The 27,838-nt window shown below is 46.2% G+C and overlaps 1 protein-coding gene, 1 long non-coding RNA gene and 1 pseudogene across 2 annotated transcripts in view; 1 reads left to right on the top strand and 2 right to left on the bottom strand.

Moving 5' to 3' along the window:
* Positions 1 to 27,838, bottom strand: part of LOC142814023 (uncharacterized) — a 35,969-nt gene that overhangs the window by 7,865 nt on the left and 266 nt on the right. The window lies entirely within an intron of this gene.
* LOC142814006 (protein kinase C iota type-like) lies at positions 126 to 27,743 on the top strand. Its single transcript, XM_075891962.1, has 7 exons — positions 126 to 349; positions 1,240 to 1,373; positions 2,636 to 2,721; positions 3,225 to 3,300; positions 13,827 to 13,955; positions 14,619 to 14,698; positions 27,627 to 27,743. Exons 1-7 carry the CDS (start codon positions 126 to 128, stop codon positions 27,741 to 27,743), a joined length of 846 nt encoding a protein of 281 aa, XP_075748077.1.
* LOC142814008 (uncharacterized) lies at positions 10,315 to 12,661 on the bottom strand (annotated as a pseudogene).

The following is a 27,838-nucleotide window of genomic DNA, read 5'->3' as shown; positions in this document are numbered from 1 at the left end:
TAGACTCGAGCAGACGCTGCTTTTCGTTTTCTACAATGCGCAATATGTTAAAAGATACCCGCCGCGGTACAGCCGTTTTTCGCGTTTCCGACGACAGCATCACAATACCACATCGTGCGAGTATCATGATCCAGGTGACTTCTGAGGGCACAGGCGACGATGAAACACTGGCCGAGTGCGACGTCTCCTTGTTACTACCACTTGGAATACCTGTGGCACAAGGCATCGTTGAGATTAGGAATGATCAAAGTGAGGTCATGATCACGAATTTGACAAACGAACATCACCTTTTCCGCGGCACTGCCGTCGCCTACTCTGAAGTCTTGGAGGACGTCATCGAGTGTTTTGCGTGTGATGACAGTAGCTGCAATGGAAAAGCCGCAACTGATGTTGACATCAACAATACATTCTCAAAAGAAAACCAGAAGGCCTTGCCACAGCTGTTACTTGAATTCCAGGCGTGCTCTACTCGATCGTCTAAAGTCAGTCAGACGCCAATCACGCAGCGCAGAATAATCACTTACAATGATGCGCGCTACCAACAGCTATACCGTGTCTCACAGAAAGAACGCCTAGTAATCAATGATCAAGTGAAGGAAATGACTGACGATGGTTTTAGTCAGCCTTCTAACAGCTCATGGCCCTCACCGGTCATCCTGGTGAAGAACAAAGATGGTACGCTTCGTTTCTGTGTTGATTACAAAAAGCTCAGAAACGTAACAAAAAGGACATTATCCGCTGCCACGTATTGATGACTCTCTTGACTGGCTGCGGCGAGCAAAGTATTTTTCTTTCCTCGATTTGAAAAGTCGCTACTGGCAGATTAAGGTTGATGAGCGCGACCGCCTGAAAAAAAAACAACCTTTGTCACGCTGGATGGTCTGTGTGAATTTTGAGTGCTTCCGTTTGCTCTCTGCTATGCACCAGTTACCTTCCCGCGCAAGATGGGCACTGTGTTAGCCGCCTTAAAGTGGCAAATCTGTCTTGTCTACTTAGATGATTTGGTCGTGTTTTGAGCCACCTTCTCCGAACATCTGAATTGGCTAAGACAAGCCGGCTGAGACAATATCTGAAAAGTTGTTATAAACGACTATTCGTAACCTTGCATCATTGACAAAACTACTTGATTACTTACTTTGTTATAAACAATTATTCGTTATATCCTAATTCGTTATGTCGAGGTTTGAATGTAGTATTTCCCTTTTCGGAAACGCTGTGTTATGTTCTCGCATTTCGCAGCTACGTCTTCGTGGCCGAGTACTATGAAGGATGCACGCTGCAGTCGCTCCTCGAAGAAGGCGCCCTGAGAGATGACGTCATCGTGAATATTGTCGCCAACGTCACGTACGCGCTCAAGTACATCCACGACAGAGGTGGGCGGTGCTCTCCAGCCCAACTGTGATTTCATGCTCAGTTCTAAAGTGTAGTTCCCATGTGTGGTAAGCGCGATATGACATTTTTGCGACAAGTGTCATTCTCGATTTTCATGGAAGCGGACGGTTCTGTATACTGCTTGATATGTAAATGGTAACAGAAGTGACTGTAATTGGTATCAAAAACCATTATCAAGTGCAATGGCGATTCATCAGTGAGATTAGAAATAAGCGAACATGGAGCAAATGACTGAGAAATGACCTTAGACACAGAGGCACAAGGGAACTAGAAAAGAAATTAGCATGAACATATACTATGATAAAGGTGAACTAAAGGAAACAGTGTTCTTTTGAACCACAGTTTTCCCTGAGCCACAAAATTTTACGCGGGCGTTTTTAGATTAATCAACGTTGGGTTGCTTTGTCCTGTTACAGCTTAGCTATTCCGAATGCACCAAATGTCGGGGGTTATTTCTGTTAGTTTTCCTTAAAAGAGCAGTCGCACAATTTCGAGGCGCCCCAAAAGGTATTTTCTTCATCTTCATACTGGGCTCTATCAACGCTTTCCAAACACCAGAACCACACAACACCTACACAATATTTTCCTTTGACTTTATTGTTATTTTCATTGAGCATATGCAAGCCAGATCCACTGCAATGGACATTATAACTAACTTGTCAATGCATAATAGAAGAGGGGAGTGCTCGTAACAGCCGCAGCATGAATGTTCAGCAAATGTAGGCCAGTCAGGGTCAAGGCGCTTGTTTTGCGGCAATAAGTAGCTGGCGATGTGACATCAAGTAAGAGTTGCGCGACTCATTTGATAGTTTGTGCAAGGACATAGTGCCCGATTCACAGTCAAAAGACACTGGTTTCAATTGCAGCTGTGGGTGCCGTTTTTTTTAATTTTTACACCACTTGTTATACCTGTATTAGTTGTTATTTGTTTCCTACATGTAGCTTAAAATGCTCCGTATTGTTACGAGAAAAAAACGTCAATTATGAAATCTTAGTTTGAGTCTCATTTTCCCAAATTATCGAGGGTCATACTTCACGTTTCTGTTGAATAACGCGTGATGACGCTGTAAATAATCGGGAAACTCCTTTTTCCACAAGCTGTTAGACGGATGGCAATGTACTCATACGTCAATTAAATCAAGCCACTTACACAGCTGTTCTGACACTTGTATTTGAAGGAGGACCATATCAGATATATCATTTTATGTCATCATTAGCGCCTTATGAATGGTATGTCGTGCAGACGTGATGTACCGCAACATCTCGCCGACAACGATCCTCATCGACATGAGTGGCACCGCACGACTCTTCGACTTCTCCTTCTGCTCGGTGAGGGGCGACTGATGCGTCCACAACAGTGTACTTCGTCACTATGTAACCCACACAAAGTGTACACAAACTTGGCGGTTTAGCAGGGTTAAAATTTTCACGCGAGCTTTTGAATGCAAGCTGGCTTCACAGCATTGTTTTTCAGTAATGCAAAGAAGCCAACACTATAGTAAGACCAGTCCGCACACTAGTCATCGGAAAACGTACGCTATGGTAAAAGAGCAATTATTGGCAAACGGCGTACGCAATTATGCATGTGACCTATGCACTTCCAAGGGCCGCGTTTCTGCACACACGACGGCAGTGGGTTCTTCGCGTACAACGCCACCGTCACCGAAATTTGCAACTCGTTACAAGACACAGGACAGATTGCATAGATTTTGACAGGACGCAGGAGTTGAACTAACTGATTAGTTGAAGCCAAAAGTTTGTCCTTCATGTGTTGCGATTTTCCTGTTGCTCGCTTATGCTGTTAATCATCCATGAAAACTTCATTTCCGCAGCATGGCAAGACGTCGAGCAGTCGGACAGGCTCGATACCTTACATGGCTCCGGAAGTGCTGAGAATGGAAGTATACGGTAACCATAGTGTTTTCTTTCTGTGCAATATTTCTCAAACTGGTACTGTAGATACGCGCGCCTGCCTAGCAGTCTCAATGCGTGTGGAAGCGTATGATGCATATTGAGTGTAAGATATGTATGGCAAAATTAGCCGTCCTAAACACGACCGCGAACTGGTACGACCTTTGACTGCTGCAACGTTGTTTCATTTTGCCATAATTGTGAGGTTGCGCTTACGCGTCTTTCATGCCAAGGTTACGGGCGATGGATGGATGGATGGATGGATGGATGGATGGATGGATGGATGGATGGATGGATGGATGGATGGATGGATGGATGGATGGATGGATGGATGGATGGATGGATGGATGGATGGATGGATGGATGGATGGATGGATGGATGGATGGATGGATGGATGGATGGATGGATGGATGGATGGATGGATGGATGGATGGATGGATGGATGGATGGATGGATGGATGGATGGATGGATGGATGGATGGATGGATGGATGGATGGATGGATGGATGGATGGATGGATGGATGGATGGATGGATGGATGGATGGATGGATGGATGGATGGATGGATGGATGGATGGATGGATGGATGGATGGATGGATGGATGGATGGATGGATGGATGGATGGATGGATGGATGGATGGATGGATGGATGGATGGATGGATGGATGGATGGATGGATGGATGGATGGATGGATGGATGGATGGATGGATGGATGGATGGATGGATGGATGGATGGATGGATGGATGGATGGATGGATGGATGGATGGATGGATGGATGGATGGATGGATGGATGGATGGATGGATGGATGGATGGATGGATGGATGGATGGATGGATGGATGGATGGATGGATGGATGGATGGATGGATGGATGGATGGATGGATGGATGGATGGATGGATGGATGGATGGATGGATGGATGGATGGATGGATGGATGGATGGATGGATGGATGGATGGATGGATGGATGGATGGATGGATGGATGGACGGACGGACGGACGGACGGACGGACGGACGGACGGACGGACGGACGGACGGACGGACGGACGGACGGACGGACGGACGGACGGACGGACGGACGGACGGACGGACGGGCGGGCGGGCGGGTGGGTGGGTGGGTGGGTGGGTGGGTGGGTGGGTGGGTGGGTGGGTGGGTGGCTGGATGGATGGATGGATGGATGGATCTGTACCCTTTAGATAGGGCGGTGGCTAGCGCCATCAAGCCGTAATACTAAATGAACCAAAACCTAGATTTATTTTTTTTCTTTAAAAAGTGAGTTTGAGGATTCGTACTTTGCAGTGAAGGGTTTAATTTTCACTCGTGCCTTGACTTTAGCCACAAATCAGAGAACCTCCTTCTAGTTAAGTCTACCCGCTTAAAGTCTATTTTGCCCTCCCGGTCCCTAAACCCCAGTGCTTTGAAAAACTCTGCGCCATCATCCTGAACTATAGGGTGAAGCCCTTTACAGAACATTATCAAGTATTCGTCAGTTTCTTCTTCCTCTCCACACGCACTGCATACTGTGTCTACCCCTTCGTATTTGGCCCGATATGTCTTGGTTCGCAGTACTCCTGTTCTGGCCTCAAACAGTACATAACTACCACGAGTATTATCATAGATCCTTTCCTTGGCAGTTTCCTGCTTAAAAGTTCGATAGATCTCTAGTGCGGACTTCTTAATCATGCCCATTCTGCACATGTCAGTCTCCGTTTCCTTCCCTTTCTTCTTACCCGATAGTTCTTTTTTGTTTGGCCACCTGCTGTTTTCTAATTATTTACCAGTCGATTTCCTGGTTCGCTTCCTCCATTTTGTATCGACATTCTTCACGTACAAGTAGTTGAAAACCTTCCTAGCCCAACGCTCCTCCCCCATTTCTCTCAATCGCTTCTCAAATTTTATCTTGCTGCTAGCTTCCCTCCCCTCAAATGATGTCCATCCCATATCACCTTGTACTCCCTGATTTGGTGTATTCCCGTGAGCTCCTAAAGCAAGCCTACCTATTCCACGTTGCTTAATTTCTAATCTTGCTTGAACTTCTGATCTCATGCACAAGACCGCAATGCCGAACGTCAGCCCAGGAACCATGACCCCTTTCCATATTCCTCTCACAACATCATACCCATTGTAATTCTACAGTGCCCTATTTTTCATCACTGCTGCATTCCTGTTACCTTTAGTTGTCACGTATATTTCGTGTTCCCTCAGGTACTCGGTCCCAATGCTTATCCATACGCCCAGATATTTGTATTTATCAGTTATCTCTAGCGTGACCTCCTGTATTCTAAGCTCACTACCGTCGTTGTCATTGAAAATCATGACTGCTGATTTTTGCTTACTGAATCTAAAATCTAATTTATCTCCCTTATTACCGCAGATGTCCATCAATCTCTGCAAATCTTCTTTGTTGTTGGCCATTAGCACTATATCATCTGCGCACATTAATGCTGGTAGTGCCTGATCAATGAGTTTTTCTTGTTTGACTAAAGAGAGTTTGAAGCCCAGTCCACTTCCCTCTAATTTGGCCTCTAATCCTTGTAGGTACATCATGAATAATAAGGGTGACAGGGGACCCCTCTGCAGGCTTGGATACCTGTTTTTTCACTTTATAACTACCTTGATACCTTTATAGATATCCTTTAAAAGATTAGTGACTACATGTTCCACGCCTAGTGTGTCCAGTATTCCCCACAATTCCTCTTGAAGCACGCTATCGTACGCTCCCTTGATATCCAAAAATGCTAGCCACGGGGGCCTGTGTTCCTTTTCTGCTATTTCGATGCACTGCGTCAGTGAGAACAGATTGTCTTCCAACCTCCTGTCTTTCCGAAACCCATTCTGCAGTTCCCCCAGCACCCCCTCATCCTCTATCCACGCCTGCAGTCTTTCCTTTATAATCTGCATCGCCAGCCTGTAGACCACTGATGTCATTGTTATAGGACAGTAGTTGTTTATGTCAGCTTTGTCCCCCTTTCCTTTATAGATCATGCTCATCCTGCTAAGTTTCCATTCATCGGGAACTTCACCATCGATTATTATTTTGCTCACTGCCTCTCTCAAAGCCTGCTTAGAATTTGGACCTAATGTCTTTATCAACATAATTGGAATGCCATCTGGGCCTGTTGATGTACTACTAGGAACCCTTTTCTGAGCCCTTTCCTACTCTCGTTGTGAAAATGGAGCCATTGCACCACTTGATTCGTCCTTGTCTATTGTGGTGCATAAAGTACTTCTTTGTTGAAATTTTTCTGTCACCCTTGTTTTTATATATTCAATAGCTTCGTCCCCTTCTAGCCTAGCACCTTGGGCTGTAGTTATAAAACTCTGCTCCAGGCTCGTCTCATTCCTTAAGGAGCTTAGATGGTTCCAAAATTTCGCAGCTGCCTTTCTATCTTTTTAATGTACTTCTGCCAGCCACTGAACTTTCTTTCTTTTAATCGTTTCATTGATCAGAAGGGATGCATCCCTTCTACAGCTTAGAAAGGTTTCCCATTTTCTTTCAACATCATCTGTCGGTTCACCCCGCTGCTTAGCATGTCTGTGTTCCCTAGAGGCTTCCTGACGTTTTGCTATGGCTCTCTTAACTTCCTCATCCCACCAACTTTTGGGTTTGTGTTTTCTTTTCTGGGGTGACTTGTCACGCGTCTTAGCAAGCTCTAGCTCAAATAGTCTAAGTAGATTCGTGTATTTCCACACTGTCTTATTATCCTCCGTGATTACTTTCTCAATTTGTTTAGTGGCTATTTCAATTTGCCTTTCTGGACAATTTTTTTTCTGTGGTTGCTCGTCTTGTCTCTTTCCCACTTTCACTGCTCTTCCAAAACTTAGCTTGATACGTTTGTGATCACCACCCAGACTTCTGGAGCCACCTTCATCTATGTGCATTCCCCTGAGCTTATCATACATCCTATGTGACATCAGTGCATAATCTATCGTCGACTGCAGCCTTCCTACCTCCCACGTTATTTGCCCTTCACACTTCTCGGTACTGTTGCAAATGATCAAATCAAGCCTTTCACACATATCCATGATCGTTTTGCCTGTTGGGTCAGTATACCCATCTATATCTTCTATGTGCGCATTCATGTCTCCTAGTAAAATTATCTCGCACTGTCTTCCTAACTCCTGAATGTCCTTTGAGATACACTCTACCATTGCCTGGTTTTCCTCTCTGGCCTTTGCTCCCGTCCACAAGTACACGAAACCAAGAAGTGTCATTTGACCTGCCACTTTCCTTTTTAGCCATAAATGTTCCTTGCACTCCTGCTTGACCCTTTGTCAGTCTGTACTTTTATGAATGAATGTCTCAATACCAGCGCCTTTCTGCTGCCTTCTGTTCTATTACAATATTCCCACGCATAGTCCGGATTGTTCGGAGGTTGTTCCATGTCCCTGAGATGTGTTTCTACAAAACCGTATACCATCGGCCTCTCTTCCCTTAGCTGTTGTTCTATCTCTTCCCACTTCAGCCTGTTCCTACCACCCTGCAGGTTAATATACCCTATGTCTGAATTGGGTAGGCGCTCGTGGTTACGTCTATTTATGCCCCGGACTCTACCTATCTTAGATATTGGTGCCACTTTGGAATCGTATCTGTCCATACCACCTGTTGAAGAGTCTCCCTGGCTGTTTTCCTCGTTACTAGCTATCCTGCACCCCGAAGGGCTCGCTTGCTCCCAAAAAAAGCTACTGCGCGTCCTGCAAGTCGTCAACCCACCTCATGACCTAGCCTTCATCGAAGTGAATTCTGTCTTGTTGAAAACCAGCCCACCTATGCACCTCTCTGTTTATTTCCACCACCTCAAAGCCTTTCTCTCGATTCATCCGCCATATCTCTTGGTTTGCGTTGACAACCGCTCTTTGCAGGTTGCTATCACGCACCGGTACCTCCGTTATCGTGCATATCACTACCTGTACCTTAGGAGAAGTGGCGCGCATGTCATCGACGTCTTTCGCCAGTGTGGTTGCTAGTCCTGCTGTGTCTTCATTCAAAACATCGTTTAAACCGCCTGAAATTATCGCGAGGTTTCGTCTATCAGCTGTAGTTTTGAGTTCTGTGCTCGCTTGCCTCATGACTGCTTCAAGCTTGCGTCCTGGGAACGCCCCTACTGCAACCCTCTTGTCACCTCTTACCCTCTCTTTGATTGCTTCTGTGCATCGATTTAAATTGGAGTCCCCGGCGATTATTACATGCTGTGACTTTTCAGCTGGAGTGTCCTGCACCTGGGGGCTACTTGCACCTGTGACGCCGGCTGCTTTGTCCCCTCCCAGCCCCACCACTACCTCGCTAAAGCTGGGCCTTGCGACGATTGAACCGGCTGAACCTGTTTTTTCCAAACTTGCTTGCTCTTCCTCTTCCACCGTTCTGGTTGCCGGTTCCCTACTGTTCTCTTCGTAGGCCGCTTCTTTGTTCAGCTTCGCTAGTGCTTCATCGGCGGACTTCAGTCTTTCTCCCATTGCCCTCGTTTTCTCTTGCTGTGTCGCCAACGCAGTCTCCAGCTCGGCGATTCGCATCAGCAGTTCACTCTGGGCAGCCATCATTTCCTCCATTTTTTCCTCGACCTCACATTGCCTACACTTCGCGTCAGCCTCTTCTTCATCCGCTTCTACGCTTGGGTCCACTTTCAAACCCACTCCACATCCTGAACACTTTACAGTCTTTTTAACCATGTCTTTTTGACACCAATTGTCCCTATACTCGATAATTACTAAACTCTAGCCCTGCACTACGAAAAAAAGAAAAAAAAAGAAAGTCTAAGCTCTACTACAAAAATTTGCGTGTTCAACGTACGCGCACGTCCCCCACGGGGTGGCAAAAGAAAAAAACAACAAAAAATTCAAACACACACCCACACTAACTAATAAATACCTGGTGACTGGCCCCTGAAAAAGCCGTACCATAAAATAAGTGCTACGAAGATTTCAAACGCTGCCTTATAATTAAAAAGACAAGCTCAAAACATGCAAAAACACTTATCTGTTCAGTCGATCCGGAGCGCTCAAAAAACACGTCCATCCACCGTGACAGCCCGAACCGAACGATCCACTCTCGACAGTCAGCGAATGAAAAATGAAATGGGGGGATGTACGTCACACATTTTCTCTTCTCTCTGCCACGCTGCCACTCGCTTCCGTGTACGTGCAGTGCTCCCGCGCTGCACTTAGAGCACAGCGCACAGCTTGAACAAAAACCTCCCAGCTGGATGAGCACTTCGAAAAGCGAACGTAGTCGAATCAGAAACATTTGTCAATTACGTTCACATTGTGCAGCAGACGACAACAACGCCCGACTTAACGCGAAATGCATTTCCGAAGTCCACAACATTACGGTGTTTGAAAGTTCGAGGTAAGCTTCTGTCTGTAATACGTTAAATGTACCTAATTGTCCATATGTCATGTGGTTGTAACGGGGATAATGGTCGATTTCTCACGGGGTTGTGACGGGGATGAAAGGTGCAGATTGTAGGTCTGTTTCCTTGAGCTTGCCGCCAGAGACGCAGCGCGGCGTTGTTCTCGCTCCGCAAACTTGAGGTATGGGTGTACTTTGGGTCCCAATAATGCTGCGCTCACTCCGTTGCACTCTTCTTGATGCGTTGGATGCTCACTTTGCGGCACACACATGGTAATGCACACAAATGGGAGGGGGAAGGGTAGCGTATGCAGTATACAACATATACAACTACACACACAAATGAAACATAGACGGATGCATACAAATGGAAAAAACACATGGGAACACAACTGAACATTACCACTGTTTCGCATTCGCACATGGTTCCTTATAATGGGTGATGGTGTAATTTTTAGCTGTGTTTGGTTTTCAAATATGAAAGCATGAAAAAGTATACGCGCTAGCATATGTCGTACAAAACTGTGACAAAAGCTTTACAGCCATCTCACGTAAAATACACACACACACACACACACACACACACACACTCACACACACACCAGGGTGCATAGCGACCACGAAGAAAAAAATTGAAGGGTTTTTAAGGACTTTCAAGGCCCCAACTAAGGATTTTCAAGGACTTGAGAAATAACATTTTTCTAAGGCTGTAGAAAAACAACAATTTTTTACAGCATGGAAGCACATATTTTACTGTAAGGAAGAAAATGCAAGCACAATTTTCATATATGCTGGTTTCATTGCACTGTTTTCTGCTGATTTCAACATCCATTTTGCTGATTCACCTCACAATCGTACTGCACGCACATACACACAAAAGGGGACTAGGTTTCATTGTACTGTTTTCGGCTGATTCACCTCACAATTTAGACGCATTGCACACACGCACAAAAGGGGACTAGGTTTCATACCACTGTTTCCTGCGGATGTCAACATCCCTTTTGCTGATTCGCCTCAGTATCTAGGACGTATTGCACACATACACACAAAAGGGGCCTATTTTCAAACAGTGGACTTGAGATATTAAGTACCCGAAGCTTCCCTTCAGGTTCTAAGTTCCAGAAGTTTCCCCTTCAGGCTCTCATCCATGTCTGCAAGTTACAGGGACTTCTCTTGTTTGCAGTTTTTCTTAAACTGTTGGACTTCACAATCAAAGTGATGTCGCTTGTGGCTTCCGCCCGCAGAGCGTACTTGTCGGCAGAGGCTGTTAAGTCAGCGATTGTTGCTTCCAGCCTCCTCTTCTTTGTCTTGATGCTCTCTATCTCTTCTTCAATGTGGCTTCTCTTTGATGCCTTTGTCTGCTCCATCACTTGTTTTTTCGTATCCTCCAAGTAGGCCCGATAACGGTTGTGTGCGGCTGCGACAGACTTCCGCAACTCCTTCGTTATGGCAACGTTCAGGATGCCACCAGCCTTGCTTACAACATCACAAACGATTCGCTGTGACACATACGAGATGTCCTTAAGGTTTTCGACAGAGACCTGGCGGTTGACGCTGAAGCCTCTTTCAACAGTTGCCTGCCCGTGGCTCAAGATGAGAAGAAGCCGGATAACCTTCCACAAGTGCATGTAGGATGAGTCACCCTTCAACAACTCAAGGTAGAACTCGTCCAGGCCAAGAGTGTGGATGTCCTTAAGGTTTTCGACAGAGACCTGGCGGTTGACACTGAACCCTCTTTCAACAGTTGCCTGCCCGTGGCTCAAGATGAGAAGAAGCCGGATAACCTTCCACAAGTGCATGTAGGATGAGTCACCCTTCAACAACTCAAGGTAGAACTCGTCCAGGCCAAGAGTGTGTTTGTGAAACTACCGCAGGTTGTGTTTTTTTCTTGCAGAAGTTCTGTGTATTCCCCAAGGACAGAATCGCGCTCATGCTCACCCAATCAACCAACTGCAATAAGTGCGTCTAGGACCTTTCTGAAGCCTGCAAGGCAGTCATCTGGCTTTGAGGCCATTTGATGGGAATCAAGAGATGACAGGTTCCTAAGCAGATGGTATGTCAGTGGGCTTTTTCCAGAATCTTCTTGGTTGTGCTTACAAGGAACTGTTTGCATTCCATCCTAAAGGCAAATACATCTTTGGCGCTCACCTTCGCGGCTTTGAGTACTTGTTCAGCAGCGTGCCCAATATCAACTTTCTCTGATGATACATGGTTATTTGGGTCTGCGACGTCCATCTTCAGCATGCCGACAACTCCTGTGGAAGCGGACAGCACCGAGCACTTCACGAATCTCGCAAGAAGCTTCCTCACGAGGCACTCGAGATCTCTTTTCAAAAAGAACACCAGTGGTATGTCCAGCTGATATTCCGTGAGGAACGGTTTTAGAATCATCGCGATGCCCAGAGCAAACTTCAGTTTGGCCAACAGCAGTGGGTCCTGGCAAAAGTCGCTGAGCTGGATGAACGACGCACACATTGGCAAGTTCACCTTTTTCTGTTTTGCACATGCGACGTACTTTTGCACGTCACCCCAGAGGGTTATGGCACGTTCAATGACGGGAACTTTTTCTACCCAGCGATGAGAAGCGAAGTTGAGAGGAAATGTTACTTGGTTGGCCTGTCACAGTAGAGAAGCCTTCCCTTCGCGCTGGCGCATCATGAAAAATGGCACAGAGGCTTGCAAGGAGATTCTCTAGGCCCCACTTGCTGGCAACAATGCCCGCCCTGTACGCGTTATGTATGGTATGAAGTCCGCAAGTGCCCAATCCAAACACTGAACTTGATGGTTCTGCTGCAGGTATTTCTGCATTCCTATAAAACACTTAAGGTTTACATTGGGGCCATCCATTGACAGTTGAACAGCTCTCGCCAGCGGCAAATCTTCCAGGGCACCCAGAAGCTTCTCTTGAAGGTCTTCGGCAGTTGAATGTCGCATGAACACCGACGTATAAAACCTCGTGGTCACCCGCTCGGGCATTGTGCTCCAGTAGCGCACATGAATGTCGATTTATTTCCTCTGCAGGTAGTCGTTCAAAGACTCGTCGAACAGAACGGTGTAACCGTCCCACTGCTCCAATTCGCGTTGCAGGCGCGAGAGAAAAAACGGTCTCAGACCATGGCACACCCCGTATGCAGATTTCCTCTCACTGCAGGAAAATGCCTTAGCGATTTCACTGTCCGGGAACATTTTCTTGAAAAGGTCCCCCGTATGTGCGGACGATTTGTAGGAGTAGTGCGCCGTGACCATTTTCAGGGTCCACAGTATCTCCGCGTCGACCACACTCTCATGAGCTTTGCACAGGCTGCTCACATCCGTCGACGTTGAACTTGAAGGAGTTGGCTCGACGCGTTGCTTCTCAACAGCTGTGAAGTGGCTCCGCACAGTACTATGAGCTGTGGTTGCTGTCATGTTCTCTACATGCTTTGCGATTTTCATGTGACTTTTGAGGGCAGACTCCCCCATTGACGACACGTCGAATGTTTTTGCACATACCTTGCACTTAGCTCGATGCGAGTTCGATGTGTCCGGAGAAATCCACTCTTCATAAGCAGCACCAGTTAACCACGCGTGCTGGAAGTTGCATTTTCCCGGCATATTGCAGCTGCAGAAGACGACTCGGACTATCTACAGACCATGTACCCACTACACCGGTAGGGTAGGCTTAGCTTTGGTCGTCGCTACCGCTAGAGTGTACTAGTACACTCTACTACCGCTGCAACCACGCGAGACTCTCGTACTGCGCAGTAATTACAGGAGTGGATTGGATTGGATGCCTTGCTGGCATTAGTACATAGTTGCCAGGCGTTTAAGCGGAATCCGCTAAAACTGGCTAAACCGAAGCTTATTGACGAGATTCAAGGAAATTTAAGGACCTGAAAAAATTCAAGGGTTTTCAAGGCCTTGAAAATGCTATTATCAAACTCCAGGGTTTTCAAGGGTTTCAAGGACCGCTACGAACCCTGCACACAGGTCCGCTCCGTCACAGTGCGCAGTAATATGGTGAAGCATACTGAAGTCAGAAGGGGCCACTGTCATAAAATATTTTTGAAGACGGATTAGGCGAACCCCCAAAATTGGATTTCAATAAGCATTGGTTTGACAAAAAAAGTCGTCACGGCAGCCTCGGAGTAACGTGTACGCATAAGCTGTGCCATGTACGCTTACCACGCAGATCGCACGTCCGACTACTGGTCGCTGGGCATTCTGACGTACGTTTTGTACGTTCGCCACACGCCCATGTCCATCTACTCAGCGAAGACCAACCTTGACCACTGGGCTGACCGGGACTACATGTACCAGTGTGAGTGTGGGAAGTGCGTTATTAATGGCGGTTACTCTAAAGCGAACTAATTTGTTTCGTCCGATGATGAGATAATAGGTACAGAAAAGCACCCTAATACCTCTCGCTATTTAGAACGCAGTCATATTTATTTATTTTTTAGTTACTTATCATTTATCGAATTATTTATTTGTTTATTTATTTATTTATTAATCAGGGCCCTAGGGCGTTACGAAAAAGAGTTTAATACGGGAAAACAGTTGGCTATTCAAACTACACTGCAAGTACGCGCAGTCGTCCAGCAAAACAACGCCCTTAAAGCTAAAGTCGTATTACGTCTTTAAGTAATGTTTCGAAGAAGAGACTGTAAGTGCACATATGAATGAAACAAGCTAATGTTACGCTCATTCTTGCGCATATAACGTACTTTAGCTCATTTGTGCAGAAAAACTGGGAAGTATGCAATTTGTGGCAATTATAAAGCATGCAACCCCTGGACTACATATCACGTTTTATTACTTAGGAATGGAACAAGGCCTGAGATTTCGGTGCTGTTTCAACAATCCACGTCGACTAAGTGTCCCTTTAAGCGTGATGCCGACTTCTCTAGTGCCACGTAACCAAAAAAAAAAAGTCTCTGAAAAGCTGCATTCATATTATATCTGTGTACACTTTTTTTTTCAGACGCCGAGGTCGTCCCCATTATCCTGCCCAAGCATATGCCTCCGCAAGCAAAAAGCCTCATCAGTGGCCTTCTAGTTGAGGTAATTAAATGCAACTGAAAACAAAAGGCTGACAAGGGGTGGTCTTCTAATTAGCACCTATAAATATATATTTCAAAGTTTAGTTGAATGAACGTAGGTTGAGCGAACTAAGCTGGTCAGACTGCGGAGTTAACAGACTGTGTTGGCAACTTCGTTTAGATTCAGTGACAGGTTTTCTTTGTTGTAAACGTAATGGTACGATGAAACAAGGGCAGGCAATTGAGCTGCTTTTGTAGGTCGCCATATTTGCTCGCGAGTCACACTAGCTCACGTACACTTTTAAAACTTGTTTGATGAGTTGGCGCAAGTCTTATTGAAGGATACGCGTGCAGAAATCGGACGAACACGGGAAAAACGAAGGATACAAATAGCGTGAACTATCCACAGGTTTATTCGTTCTTGAAGCAGGCTAATATCAGCTTCTTGAAACGTCACAGGGAAATGGGTTAAGGAGAGAAAACGAACAAATTTATACGCACCTCACGTCAAGCAAACCTGCGCAGTAAATTGCCCTCTGTCTTAGCCCTTCGCTTTGATGATAAAAGCATCTAAGAGTTCTTGTCTAGACTTGAGTGCTGCTCTTTCCTAAAATCTTATTTTTTTTAGCAAAGGCTCGCTGTCTAAGCATGTACTGCAATGGGCGGAAAAGGGCGCTTCTTCTCTATTTACAACTGACAAGGCATACTTCTTGACTCGTTTCCAATAACGCAGCGCCCGTTTGTCCCACGTATGACTTTCCCCATTGAAGCGGTATTTCATTTACCCTTTTCGGAGCACACTTTACCAAGCTTCCCGCATAATTCATTCGGCAACCATTGCATAACTTTACAATAACTTTACACACAGCACTGCACGAGTTCGTTTGCGTTTATCTTGGTCAAACTGTCTGTCAGGATGGCACACAAAGCAATAAGTGCGTTAAACAAGCGCAGGGTTTCGATTCTTCGGCGCCGTCTATGTCTTACTGTACTGTTTATTTGCCACCATGCCACGCAGCTTGACCAAGATCAGCGTTCAAATAAGCATCCGGCTTCGACTAAGAAATGCACTCTATAGTGCACTCCAGGCTATAAAAGAAAGTACAACAGAAAGATATCTCAACGCGCTCGATAATTGCGGCGCTTCGTGCCGATCGACCGACTATTTCGGCCAAAGCAGCGATACCCCAAATGAACTCTTAACCTACTGCTAGAGTCATCACCATCCTCTGATATCTTTTAAAATGTGATTTCTTATCTGAGGTAACATATTATGGAATGAAAACTGTCTTCTGTATAGACTGATCTGCTAGCTAAACTGACAGTATACCCCCAAGCAGCATAAAAGCATTGAAAAGCATTATGGTGCGATAACAATTTTTCTTACTGTTCATGGCTTTCGTAGCTGGTCATTGTCGCAGTACAGCGAGCAGAAACAAAAAAAAACAACTTCTAAAGCCCTGACATTGCACGGAGAGGTGCTTTTTTCAACGGAACGGTACAAAAGTGCATCCGTGCCGCTGCTAACCCACTTGGTGTGTCAAACCGGATGCCGTCGTATCCCACAGTTCCCTGCGTTTGCCTATTTTACCAGTCACCTTTTGGTAGGGCGAGAAATCCTCGCAGGTAGACCTGTTTTGCTTAAAAACAAACGCGTTTAACCTGAATTTATATTTCATGCACTTGAGGCAGCTTTAGGTTGCGCTAGAGACCAATTCTTGCGTATCATTTTCTCACGCGTTCAAATAGGTGCCCGGTGGTGCTGCCGGTGGGGAGCTTGCCTGCAAATTATAGTGATTAGACTATATTCTAGGCACTATACGGCGGAGAAACGCGACTACGGCATCCGCCACCACTCATGAGAACAACAAAAAAATTTGTGTGCGTGCCTAAAACGACCACTGAGGTATTTGTTTTATCAATAGCCAAGCTTGATGAAGTGTGCAAAAACCACCCGTGGTTTCAGTTTTCGACTTTCACAAACACCGATCAGTGTTGTGGGCGTTACTCCCACCGATGAAAGGAGACATAACGCGGACAAAAAAATTATGTTTTAAACATTTCTATGGAATATATGCACTTTCCTGAGAAACCGCTGCAAGGTTAGACACTTCCCACGGTACACTTTTTATTGCGACACAAAACTGGCGAGCAATGAAGGACGGTAGACAGTCCACTTAATAGATTATCAGCCACTGCTGCGATTACCTCACTTGGGAACCCAGCTGCTAGAAACCTGCTAACTTGATTATCGAAATTTTCATGCATTGTATGTGGACACCATCTAACTCCCCTAAACCCCTTTCCCAGTGCCGTTTGAAGAAGCTTATATAAGACAGCTTCAAGAACGTATAAACTACTTGATAGTTCGCTCTCTTACTGTCTCATTGGATTTTCATGTGTTCCTCTGATTTCAGGGCACATATCCTACAATAAGCCTTCAAATAATTCACTGGCTGGCCTAAGATGTTATCAAATGCTGAGAATCACCCCTTATTCTTCGTTTTCCCTTTCTACATGTTCATGGTGCATTATAGCACTAACATAGCTAAGAAGTCACTTAATGGGCAAGCGTCATAATAGAGCGTTATAGTGAGAGACAAATAGAAAGAATGAACGTTAATGGATGTGAGAGCGCGTGTTGGTGAGTGTACGTGCTCATCAGTAAAAATAGGCGCAAGCAAAAAGGAGTGAAACTAACGTAAGCCAACGGTGGGGTGGAGATATATAATGCTCGCGAGTGGTGGACTACCGTTGCAGACGAGTATCATCGGGGCTATGTAGCTAGCGAAAATATCCAGTGGGTGCCGTTTGCTTACGCTGCCCCTACCTGTATCCATGGGCGTTCACAAGCCCCCCCCCCCCCACCTGTCACATAAGAGGTGAGGAGGGGGGGGTAAAGTTTGCTCCATACTTTGATTTAGTATGACCTTTAACATTTCTTGCGGTGCATTCGTGCATTTTTTTTTTCGATAGACCTTCACCCCCTGATAGGGAACCCTGCACACACCTGTATCTCCACCCCGCCACGCGCGCAAGCGCTCACGTTTTCATTGGGGGATTTCGACGCCAGCTGCTCTGACTCGATTCATTTTCTAATCAGCGCAGGTAGCCCATGTTGCTTTCTAAAGAAGTCACAGAGAAGGGAACCTAGCCGCTTCAGAGAATATTCACACCGCAAGAATGACCGAAGAGCGATGAAGTATTACGCTACTTATCCTCTTATGAAGTTAACTTCTTCTTCATGTCACTTTCGGTCAGCTACTTTGCACAATATTAAAAGCATGCGAAAGAGTAGCGACGAGATTGCCCGAATTAGCTTCGCATGCTTATGTATAGTACAACGTTTGGATTTTCTTTCGCACAGAAATTCTGGTAATAAAAGGACTGTACAATGTACTGAGTGCGGTAATGAAGTCTCTATGTGTGTACCATATGGAGAGTAACTTTTTCGCTACTAGCTAAACATTGCCAATTTTGACGTATTACAATTTTTCCTTTAGAGACCACGGCTTCGCCTGGGATGCCGTTCGACGGGATTCTACGAAATTATGAAGCACCCGTTTTTCCACCACGTCGACTGGGACAGCTTCACCAGGCGAGTGTACTTTTATTTGTTGTTGTGCGGTGCACGTGCTGTTGGTATATTCATAAATTTATCACGACACACCAGGGTAGAGAGTATGGTTAGTTTGCATATAAACAAGCATCTGTTACGGTGCAATCAGATTTTGTAAGCCATGGGGGACCAGCGCTAGATAGGTGGCGTGCCGAAAAAGAGCACCTGGCGGAGAGTTACGACATACCTCAGCTGCTCGTGTCCAGACGACCGGCCGCAATGTACCTCTCAGAGAGCACGCGCGTGCGCCACTGCCGTGCTTAATTTTGGAAAGAACAGCTCGAAAGGCCATTGCGCAGTCTTCACTACCAAATAATTATAGCAGACACGTGTCATTCGGTTCAGAAACGAGCCTGATAGCACTTGACAAGGGAGCGAGAGCAGAATTTTTCTCGTTTTTTTCCTTGGATGCAACGCCGCCTCCTTTTTCTGCGTCCTCCCTTTACTCTATACGTTTCCCCTCTATGTGTTGTTGCACTTGAATACGCAGCAGTACAGCCAGCGCTGTTTGGTTTTGTACGGTGATGCGCGCCCGCACCGCCTCTACCAGCCGCCACTCTCGTCTGAGAGAGCAGCGCTTTGACCGCTAGGGTGGTCGTGGAAACTCCAGCGCTGGTTCCTTATAGGCTTCCAAGCAGGGAGGAAGGAAACAACTTAGGAGATGCCCTGACATCACTCGTTGTGAAGCCGTGGTGAAGCCGGAAGTTGGCCATATTGAACGGGCAAATTCTCATATCTTGTTTACATCCGAATGTAAAGCAGAAGGCATGACTCTCTCTCCGGCTCGGGAAGCACAAAGGCTGCGCAGCGTGCGTGTCGTGACGATTAGAAACCAATGGAACGAGGCTCAATACTCTGGTCCAGTGCGACATCTTCAGCAAAATCATTTCGTCCGAGTACAGCTCACCGACAACGAAGCAAGTACAAGAGAACGCGCGCTAGATGCACTCACAATGGCGAGTGTTTTCACGTCATCAATTCACGCAATGTACGGACAACACGATCGGTCGGGCGCCTTCCTCTACAGTTGCATTCCGCCATGCGGCCGAGGCAGCGCCCGGCCATCTCTGCCCGTGTTCCGCGTGAAACTCACCGGCGTCAGCATTCTGCCACCGTGGTGACTTTGAGCACGGTGCAAGTGACACTTGAACGCGGTTGCTCTAACGCTGAGCTTACAATGCTGGGTGCGAGTATAACAAGCGGAACAGAAAAGTTGTTTTAATACGCAAATGTAAGTTGTAACTGCACACATACTGAACACAAAACTACGTATGTGCCCATGGTCCTCATTGCGTCTTGCTGGGCACAAAGTTTCGTCCGTTGTCACAAGCAGGAGCACTGCACAACCGTCACTGACCTAGGAGGCGTTCGTTGTCGTTCCGCTTCATCATGGGGTCCAACGCAATATCGCTGAATATTTCAAATGCTTCATCCGCATCATCCGCCGCACGACAGACGGATATTTGCACCCGTTCTACACACTGTTGAGGCCCCGTGGGGGACAAAAGGTTTTAACGCGACAGCATTAAAGAGCTCGTGTTGCAGAAAACCCGCCGCCGGCGTCGGCCCCGTTGGTTGTGAGTGAAAAATCGTCTGTGCGTCGGTGACCGCAAAATCAAGTTATCGAGATAGCCGCAGAAGGTTGCTACTTGTCCACGCGTGCGCACGCGATCACACTAAAAAGCTGCGCATTCGAAGAAAAAAAAGTGCTCAAGGTCATGAGGCGCGGTAAGTCGTTTGCCCTGCCACCCCTTCCTGCTTAGCTACCAGCGCTTTCCTCGGGACGAGAGAAGAGATAATGCAATTGCAGCATGCGACAAACCTTTGTAACTCCACTCGCACTGGACGGATTCTTAAAAATTTTGCGGTGTTGAATTCGTGAGGCAATAGCCCTTCTAGTGAATTCACTCCATGGTTACTTGAAAAAGTGTTCCAGAGCCCCTTTAACGCATTTTGTTCGACAGGTGTCACCACGAAAACCAGCCCATTCGGAGATAATAGCACGCGCTAGCCTGTGTGCGTAGTGCTGTGTGCGTCCGTGTGTATGTAACAAAACAGATGAATAAGTATGTACTTAGCGGTTGAAGGGTGCACTAGGGGCCGGATTTCACTATCGCGTTCAACTCTTAAAGGTGAAGATTAAGGGTCCCCCAATTTTATAAACGTTGCTATAGGAGTACATTAACTACCAGGAGAACACTGCGTAACCAATAACGCGACACAGAGCACGGTTATTGTCCGCCACGGCTCAGCACGAGACCTGCGGAGGCACACATGCCGCCACCAGCCGCGGCGGCTCACTGCTCGACCAGCTACACTGCTCAACACGTATCCATAGCAACGCCGCCATAGTACCCAGGGAATGTGGCCACCATGATGTCACTTCCTTCCCACTTTTCACGTAGCGTGCCGGCTGGGCATGTCTTCTTCTATATTTCCTTCCTCCGTGCTTCCAAATAACAACCGCCGCATTGGTCTATCTAGTACTGGACTGCTGACTTGACGGTCGCGGGAATCAAATACCTATCGCGGCGGTTGCATTTCGGTGGAAGGGACATTTTTGGGGCGTGTACTGTGATTATTGAGGCTAGCCCGTCGCCATTGCGCGGGCTTTTTCGCTTACTTCTTCAGTCTACATGTCTTAACATGACTCTCTCGTTCTCCGCGGTCCGTTGGTGCTGGAAGAGTGGTAGTGACGTTGACCTCTCTCACCTGGCACTGGTTTGTATCGGATGTCGAATGTGGCACCGCACGAGTCCCGCGAGACGTTTTGCGCTCGCGCATCCGGCGGGAGTGAAATACCCTCTCCACAGACAGAGAAGTATGAGCATGCCTTTTCTTTCCTGACCGTCAGCTTCTTAGTTCTCGGAGCTCACCCGGACGAGTTCGCCAACGGTGCCTTGCACCGGTGGCGAACGCTTACCTTTAGTTGCCCCATCGGAGCGCTAGACCGAAGAGCGATGCGGTGTGTTCGCGCGTGTTCGTAAACGCCAATGAGTACCTCTCGAAGCCAACGAGAGTGTACTTTACCCTCGCTCAAGCGATCGGGCCCTGTGGTCACTGATCGTGAGAGCACGCAGCATAGTCGCGAGGGACCGTTTGCCCTCAGCGACGTGTCGCCGTGAGCCTTTTTGCCCACAAAGACGTGCTCGCGGCACCTGTGTGTTGTACTTTCGCCCGTGACGTGTATAAACTTCTTTCCCTTTACCACCGCCTTTTCCGGCGGGCAGTGTTCTGCGTTTTTGTCGTTGCCCGCAGGCAATAAAGTGTTGCAATTTGTTTGAGAGCGGTGCTGGGTACTTGCCGCGCTGCACTCGGCGCTTTGGCTGTCCAAAAGTGCGTGTGCAGCGGTGTTAGTCACGCGAGGCGACAGTGAACGCGGCCCCGTGGCTCGCTAAGACTGAACCCATGCTGGCTAGAGGCCGTACTCCTGCAGGATACGTGAACACTGCAGTTTTTAGATTCATTTAGGCTTGGAAGCTCAGGCGCCAAAATTACAGGAACCCTGCACCAAAGCGCCGGTCATAATAGAAAGGACGGCATAAAAAGAAGAAACAGAGGAAGAAAGGATGAGAAATTTCGCAAAGCTTGGTAAAAAAATGTAAGCGAGGACTACTTGTGCCCATCAGCTTCGCTGTCTCTTGGGCACTGCGCCTCCAGTGGAATCTAAACTAACTTTTTTCTTTCCCTTATGCTTGGGCTTCCTGTCATTCTCGTGGCAGGATTATACAGAAAAAGTGGATTATTGGGCGCCTTGATAGGACATACCAGAAAACAACCAAGATAAAATATGGAGCACTACAAGATATGACACAAATGCAGGTGCTCTGTCTTTAGCAGTGCTTGTTTCTTTGGTATCACTATACAGGTCATTGCGCGGACGTTTAAGATTCATCTATAATGCCTATCACAATCTTGATTCACTTTCATCACTTATGGCTACTAACAACATTCCGCTCTTCAAACAGCATAGAACTATCGCCAGACTCAAGTTTCTTTTCCTGCTTCGTAATCATCAGTTTAATATCGATCCCAGTAAATACATCTCTCCCTCTTCTTCCAGAAAAACCAGACATGCTCACAATCATGATCTGACACCTTACTTTGCACGTACTAACCTTTTCAAACATTCCTTTTTTCCGAGAACCATTAGCGAATGGAATGCACTGCCTTCAAACGTTTTTTCTGAACGTGGCATTCCCGACTTTGAAAACTACATGCATCTTTTTGTGTAATCAACACTGTTGATATTTCAATGCTAGATTTCCTCATCTTATTTTTTCAACTATGTAGCTTTACTTTTTTGTGCTTCAAACTGTTTCTAGAAGTTTGTTCGCTTTTTTGCTAGATATGTATAACTAAGCATCCTATTTATTATGACTTGTTTTCCAGTAGCTTTGTGTATTCTAACTTGCTGTATAACTTGTTGGCTTTTTTCGCTATGCTCCCTTTTTGTGCCCCTCCTGCTTGGTCTACGGACTGCAGTAATAAATAAAAATAAAAATTAATAAAAACGTAACGCAGAGACTGTAATGCATTATAACCTTTCGGGCATGGGATTTATTTTTCATTTGCAGAATGAAAAATGTCACGACGCGAAATGCTCCGAAGGGTTACCAGTCTTACTGACAGCGGGCCGCCTCAAGCAAGCTTATACAGATATGCCTCCGAGACATCGCCATCATCATTGTCATCACGTTCTCCCTTCAGCACAGTTTACTACTAAGTGCATCTGATAATCTGCCTTCACAAGAGTTCTATATTCCGGCATATGTTGCAGCCAGTCCAGTGTGCTGTCGACCTCCTGCAAAGTGAAGAATGACCACGTTTCGTTGGACGCATTCATAATAATTTTTTTTACTCACTTTTTCAAATTTTCCAAATTTCTTTTTTCAATCAGCTTCTCCGCTTCATTTCCTACATTTCATTACACTATATTACTCTCTTAATAAATTCTTCCCGTTTCATTTCACTTCTTTTATATAGACGAAATTCAACCTTAAAGAAATTTTCCATAAGAACTATCCGGTTCTTGGTTAATCCCTCAGCTTGGATGTGTGCTTCAGATTCAAGGATCTACTCTAGTCTAGTCTGCTCATTAAGCAAAGCAGAGTGTGCAACCTGCGCGTAGTAATTCCAGTTCGGCAGTACGCACAGCCACACAGCTAAAGATCTTCTACAAGCTGGAGTACATAGCGTGGCACGAAGGAGTAACTTCCAGTTTCATCAATGGTTCCTCGAAATGACCCCGCATAATACCACTTGTTTCGACCGAGCTCAACCAAAATTTGACGTTCGCGTTGAACTGCAACTAAAAGCATTCACGTGTGAAGCAGTAGACAACCATCAGAGACCCACGCTTCTGCTTTCGTGGTGATATGCATTTGTGGTATGCTGCCGGAGGGTCGGTTCTTAAGTTGCGAAGTGCTGTCTTCCGTCGTGGCTTCAGCCACTACCAAGCAGACGCCTTATTTTCTATGGTCGTCGGTGCCATTAGCGAACAACGGAACTATACGCAGCTTCCGGTGTACGATGTATTGTGGCCCACTGGGAGGACGTTTCCGAGGACGAAGCCCAACGAGCCCCGAGGCAGTAAAGTTTATTTTACTTTGACGACTTTGCTGAATGCAAGCGATGGTTTACAGGCCCACGAGCTCACACGGAAGTTCACTTGTCGTATATTGAAAGATATGAAATGTACCACATAGCGAAAGTGCCAGAAAAGCATGTAACACTGCTTCCGTTTTCGATTAAATTAGATCTACAGTTATACGGTACATTCAGTAGGATTGTAAAGGTTTTCTGGGCCAAATGTACGAAATGCTTCGGACGAAATTGAGATTAAACTAGGACTACCACGTCATCAAGTATACAACCGGAGGTGATTCCCGCTGAACGGAAGTAATGAACTTGGAGGTTACTGTTTCCGATCGGTGCGGCAGGGGTGCAGTGCAGCAGTACACATACATTCAGGTTGGCCAAGTTTCGCTACTTAGCGCGAAGTTGGCTTTTGTGTATGTGTGTGCGTGTGAAGGGGGGAGGGGGAGTTCAGGCTGCATGGTAGTGCAGAAAAAGTGGTTTGGCTACTTCCTTGTTTTATTGGTGACGTATCAGCCGCTGGTGTTCGAGTATGTGACGTCAGAATATGGAAGTCAACGCGTGTGTAAGGCTTCGAAACATAATTTGGCACTTGTATTATACTGAAGAAAACGTTTTTGGATGCACGGCTCGATGTCGTAGAAAACTATTGCATGGGTGTTGTGTCGGGCAGCAGCGCACGGAAGCATCGCGGTAGGTCGGCGGAGAGGCATAGCGACCGGAGGGCACTAGGATGAAGACTTAGGACCGAGCTTAGACGAGACGGAGTAGAGACTGCTCTTCCGCGTTTTATTGCCGGCAGTTTTAAAGAGGAAGACATGGATCACATGAAAGAGAGAATAAAAGTTTTATTTGCGACCGACGAAAGAGTGTCGGTGAGTGGGATCCTTAGTCCGGGATCCTATTGGCACGGGCCGCTGTCCTCGCTTCGTCTCACGAGGGCCTCCTGGGTTGCCGGATCCGAGCTGGACAGAGCTGCCTCCCACCCTATTGGTGCTCTGGGTTGTGACCGACATAGTAGAGACCAAGCTCCACCCAGTGGCACGTACACGAGCTATACCACAGTGGCCTGTTTGCATGCCACCAGAGGTCACGCGACATAACATTGTCTTAATGTTTCTAAAAAAAAACTAAAGTAGCGCCAATCACGCCCCTTCGTCTCTTCTCTTGGCAGCTGCAGCGGAACCCCTATAGCGTCTAGCAGAATACTACGAACCCGATCGAGCTACAGCCTTCGAGATCAGCCGGTGCCACCGGTTCATGTCGGAGGCTACACATGGGTGTACTCTCTACTGGTGCACAAGGGAAGGTAAACCGCTGTCGTCGTGGAAGCAAAAGAAAACACGCGACCGAAGACAGACAAGATGGCGCTTGCAATACCAAGCCCGGAGGAGATGAGGAGCCTGCACACTGACCCGAATGGCGCTACTTTAGTTATTTCTAGGGACTGCTCGTCGTTTTATCCTGGGAGGAACTGCACCCTTGTGCATTCTTTGATGCGCAACAAATTTTGGTGAAAATAAAATGCTACAATCAATACGGCAATTCCGTCGCAGGAACATAGAAACACAACCTCTAGGGTGCACAAAAGAAAAAAAATTAGTTCGCCGACACGTAACACAGGTGCAAGCTTGCGCTATACACGGTACACAAACACACTAGAACTCTGTGCTATATTGCCTAGCAGGCGGCGCCATCCATGGTCTGGCGATCCCCTGGCTTGTGCGAAGCTTTATCAAAGCTCTGCGTTTGTATGGAAGATATTTGTGTGGTTGCAGTTGATAATTTAAGCGTGAAGCATTTCTTTGCATACTGCAACACTTTTTGCATCTATCTATCTACTATCTATCTAGACTGTCTGGGTGCTTCATGATCACCCCCTTAACTTGCGGTAAACTAAAATTAGTATGGTGGATAAGATGGTTTGGCGAATACGACTCGCTGGTCATGATACGAATAACGTCATAATCCCGTCTCGTACGTAGTCAAACACTTTCCACCAGACACTCTCACTATATTGATATACACCCATTTTGGTATGGCGTGACATACTGAACGACAAACGGTCGATTCCACGAGAGATCGAAAAACGTAGTACACTTGATGTCTCGGATTTGCCTCGTAATTTTGTATATTATGCCCGTATGACCCAATAGCACGAAATGACATTTTCATTTAAGTAAAAAAATGTTCGAATGAACGACAAATCGAGAAGCTTCTCCGGGTTACGACGGTCATTTTACGAAGAGTGCATTTACGCAAATTCGTGATCATGATGATGGTGGAGCAGGCTATATATCAAAAATATATTTATGCGAAGCAGAAATAGAAGTAACGAAAACAATATCTCACTTTATGTTTTCTAAATATGGGCAACTCAAGCATTTTCGAAAATTCCCGAACAATGGTGTGTTTATGAAAATTGCCAGATTTTGAGCCGCGATTTCTGCTTCTGTGAATTCCATAGCTTGAGCATATTTGCAGCACTGATAGTGTGTTTTTGTGAATATTTATCCCCTGCATTCTAATTTGTCTAGTAATCGTTAAAGTCATGAATCTTGCTGCTCAAAACATCAATAAAGCAAACGGTTGGTCAATTTAAAAAATTATGATATATAATAACAAACTCAATTTGGCTAAAGACTATATAGAATGTTTTTGAAGGACTGCGCTATCACATTATAAAAAAACATGTGTGTATAAAAGAATAACGGTGTGGTAAAAACTTGTCCCTGCATAAGCATACCAGCTTTAAAGCCAATGTAAAATAAATAAATAGGGGCGTTTAGTTTAGCGCTTCGAGTGTTAACTAAAAGCCCCTATTCGTTTTATATTGGGTTTACACCTGGTATACGCTTATGCAGGGACAGGTTCTTACCACACCTTTATTATTGCACTTATTTTATCAAAGAGCAGGAATTGATATATATGTGGGGTTTAACGTCCCAAAACCACCATATGATTATGAGAGACGCCGTAGTGTAGGGCTCCAGAAATTTCTACCACCTGGGGTTCTCTAGCGTGCACCCAAATCTGAGCACATGGGCCTGCAACATTTCCGCCTCCATCGGAAATGTAGCCGCCGCAGCCGGAATTAAAGAGTGGGAATAAAGTTTGGAAAGCGGTGATGGCACCCCTCACAAACTGTGCGTGGTTTAGCGGGAACAAACACGATTAGTGATGTGATTTCACATGGTTTTGTTAGGAACTTGTCACGTGGCATGGTCAGCTGTTACACCACCAGCAAGAATTTTTTAAAAAAAAAGGAGAGCGGAAAAGTTTCATAATCAGTTCCACTCATATGCGTGCGCGGGGTTTATCAGAAGCGGGGGGTGGGCAAAGGTTCATCGCTGTGCCCCCCCCCCCCTGCGACTAAGTCAATGCACGGGGCAGGTCTTGCGTTCCTCCCTAGCAGTGGCAAACTCTATAGCGGCCGCCCCTACCCCCCCTCCCTTCCCATGCGTATGGCTGCACTGATAACACAGCTTCTGTGAAGCGAATGAGTATTAGTGCGAGACATGAAGGCATAAGGCTTGAGTGTTTCCTATTAGCACGATGTCATGTCAGAAAGTGCAAAAGGAGCTCTAATGTCTTGTCGAAAACCTTCCATTGTTACAGGTATAGTTGAGGTAAGCGCACAGCGAACATTATGCACAAATGATCGCATCCCAGCGCTATCAGCAGGTACAATACAGCTGATTATGTGCTGAACGCGTGTGATTATCGTTCACAGCATGTTTGTAAGGGCGCAGCCCCGTGCTCCTCATTCCCTGGCTTTGCGCTTCGCGCCATCCGTTTTTCAAGAGAGGAACTGCATCTCATCACTAACGACTGCCTCATGTTCATCTAGCGTTCAGAATGCAGGCGAGGCGACATAAACGTAGTAGCGTTCACTGAAGATGACGAAGCGACATAAATGGAAAAATAAACGCGCGGTAATCATTC

The sequence above is a fragment of the Rhipicephalus microplus genome, chromosome 4 (assembly GCF_043290135.1).
Source record: "Rhipicephalus microplus isolate Deutch F79 chromosome 4, USDA_Rmic, whole genome shotgun sequence".
Lineage (NCBI taxonomy): Eukaryota > Metazoa > Arthropoda > Arachnida > Ixodida > Ixodidae > Rhipicephalus > Rhipicephalus microplus.
This window is presented reverse-complemented; position numbering and strand designations above follow the sequence as displayed.

What these genes read in the sequence shown, in the direction of transcription:
- LOC142814006 (XM_075891962.1), top strand. Translation starts at nt 126, where the DNA reads ATGATCCAGGTGACTTCTGAGGGCACAGGCGACGATGAAACACTGGCC. An exon ending in TCGACTTCTCCTTCTGCTCG is followed by an intron (nt 2,722 to 3,224) that starts GTGAGGGGCGAC and finishes TCATTTCCGCAG; the next exon opens with CATGGCAAGACGTCGAGCAG. An exon ending in GCTGAGAATGGAAGTATACG is followed by an intron (nt 3,301 to 13,826) that starts GTAACCATAGTG and finishes CTTACCACGCAG; the next exon opens with ATCGCACGTCCGACTACTGG.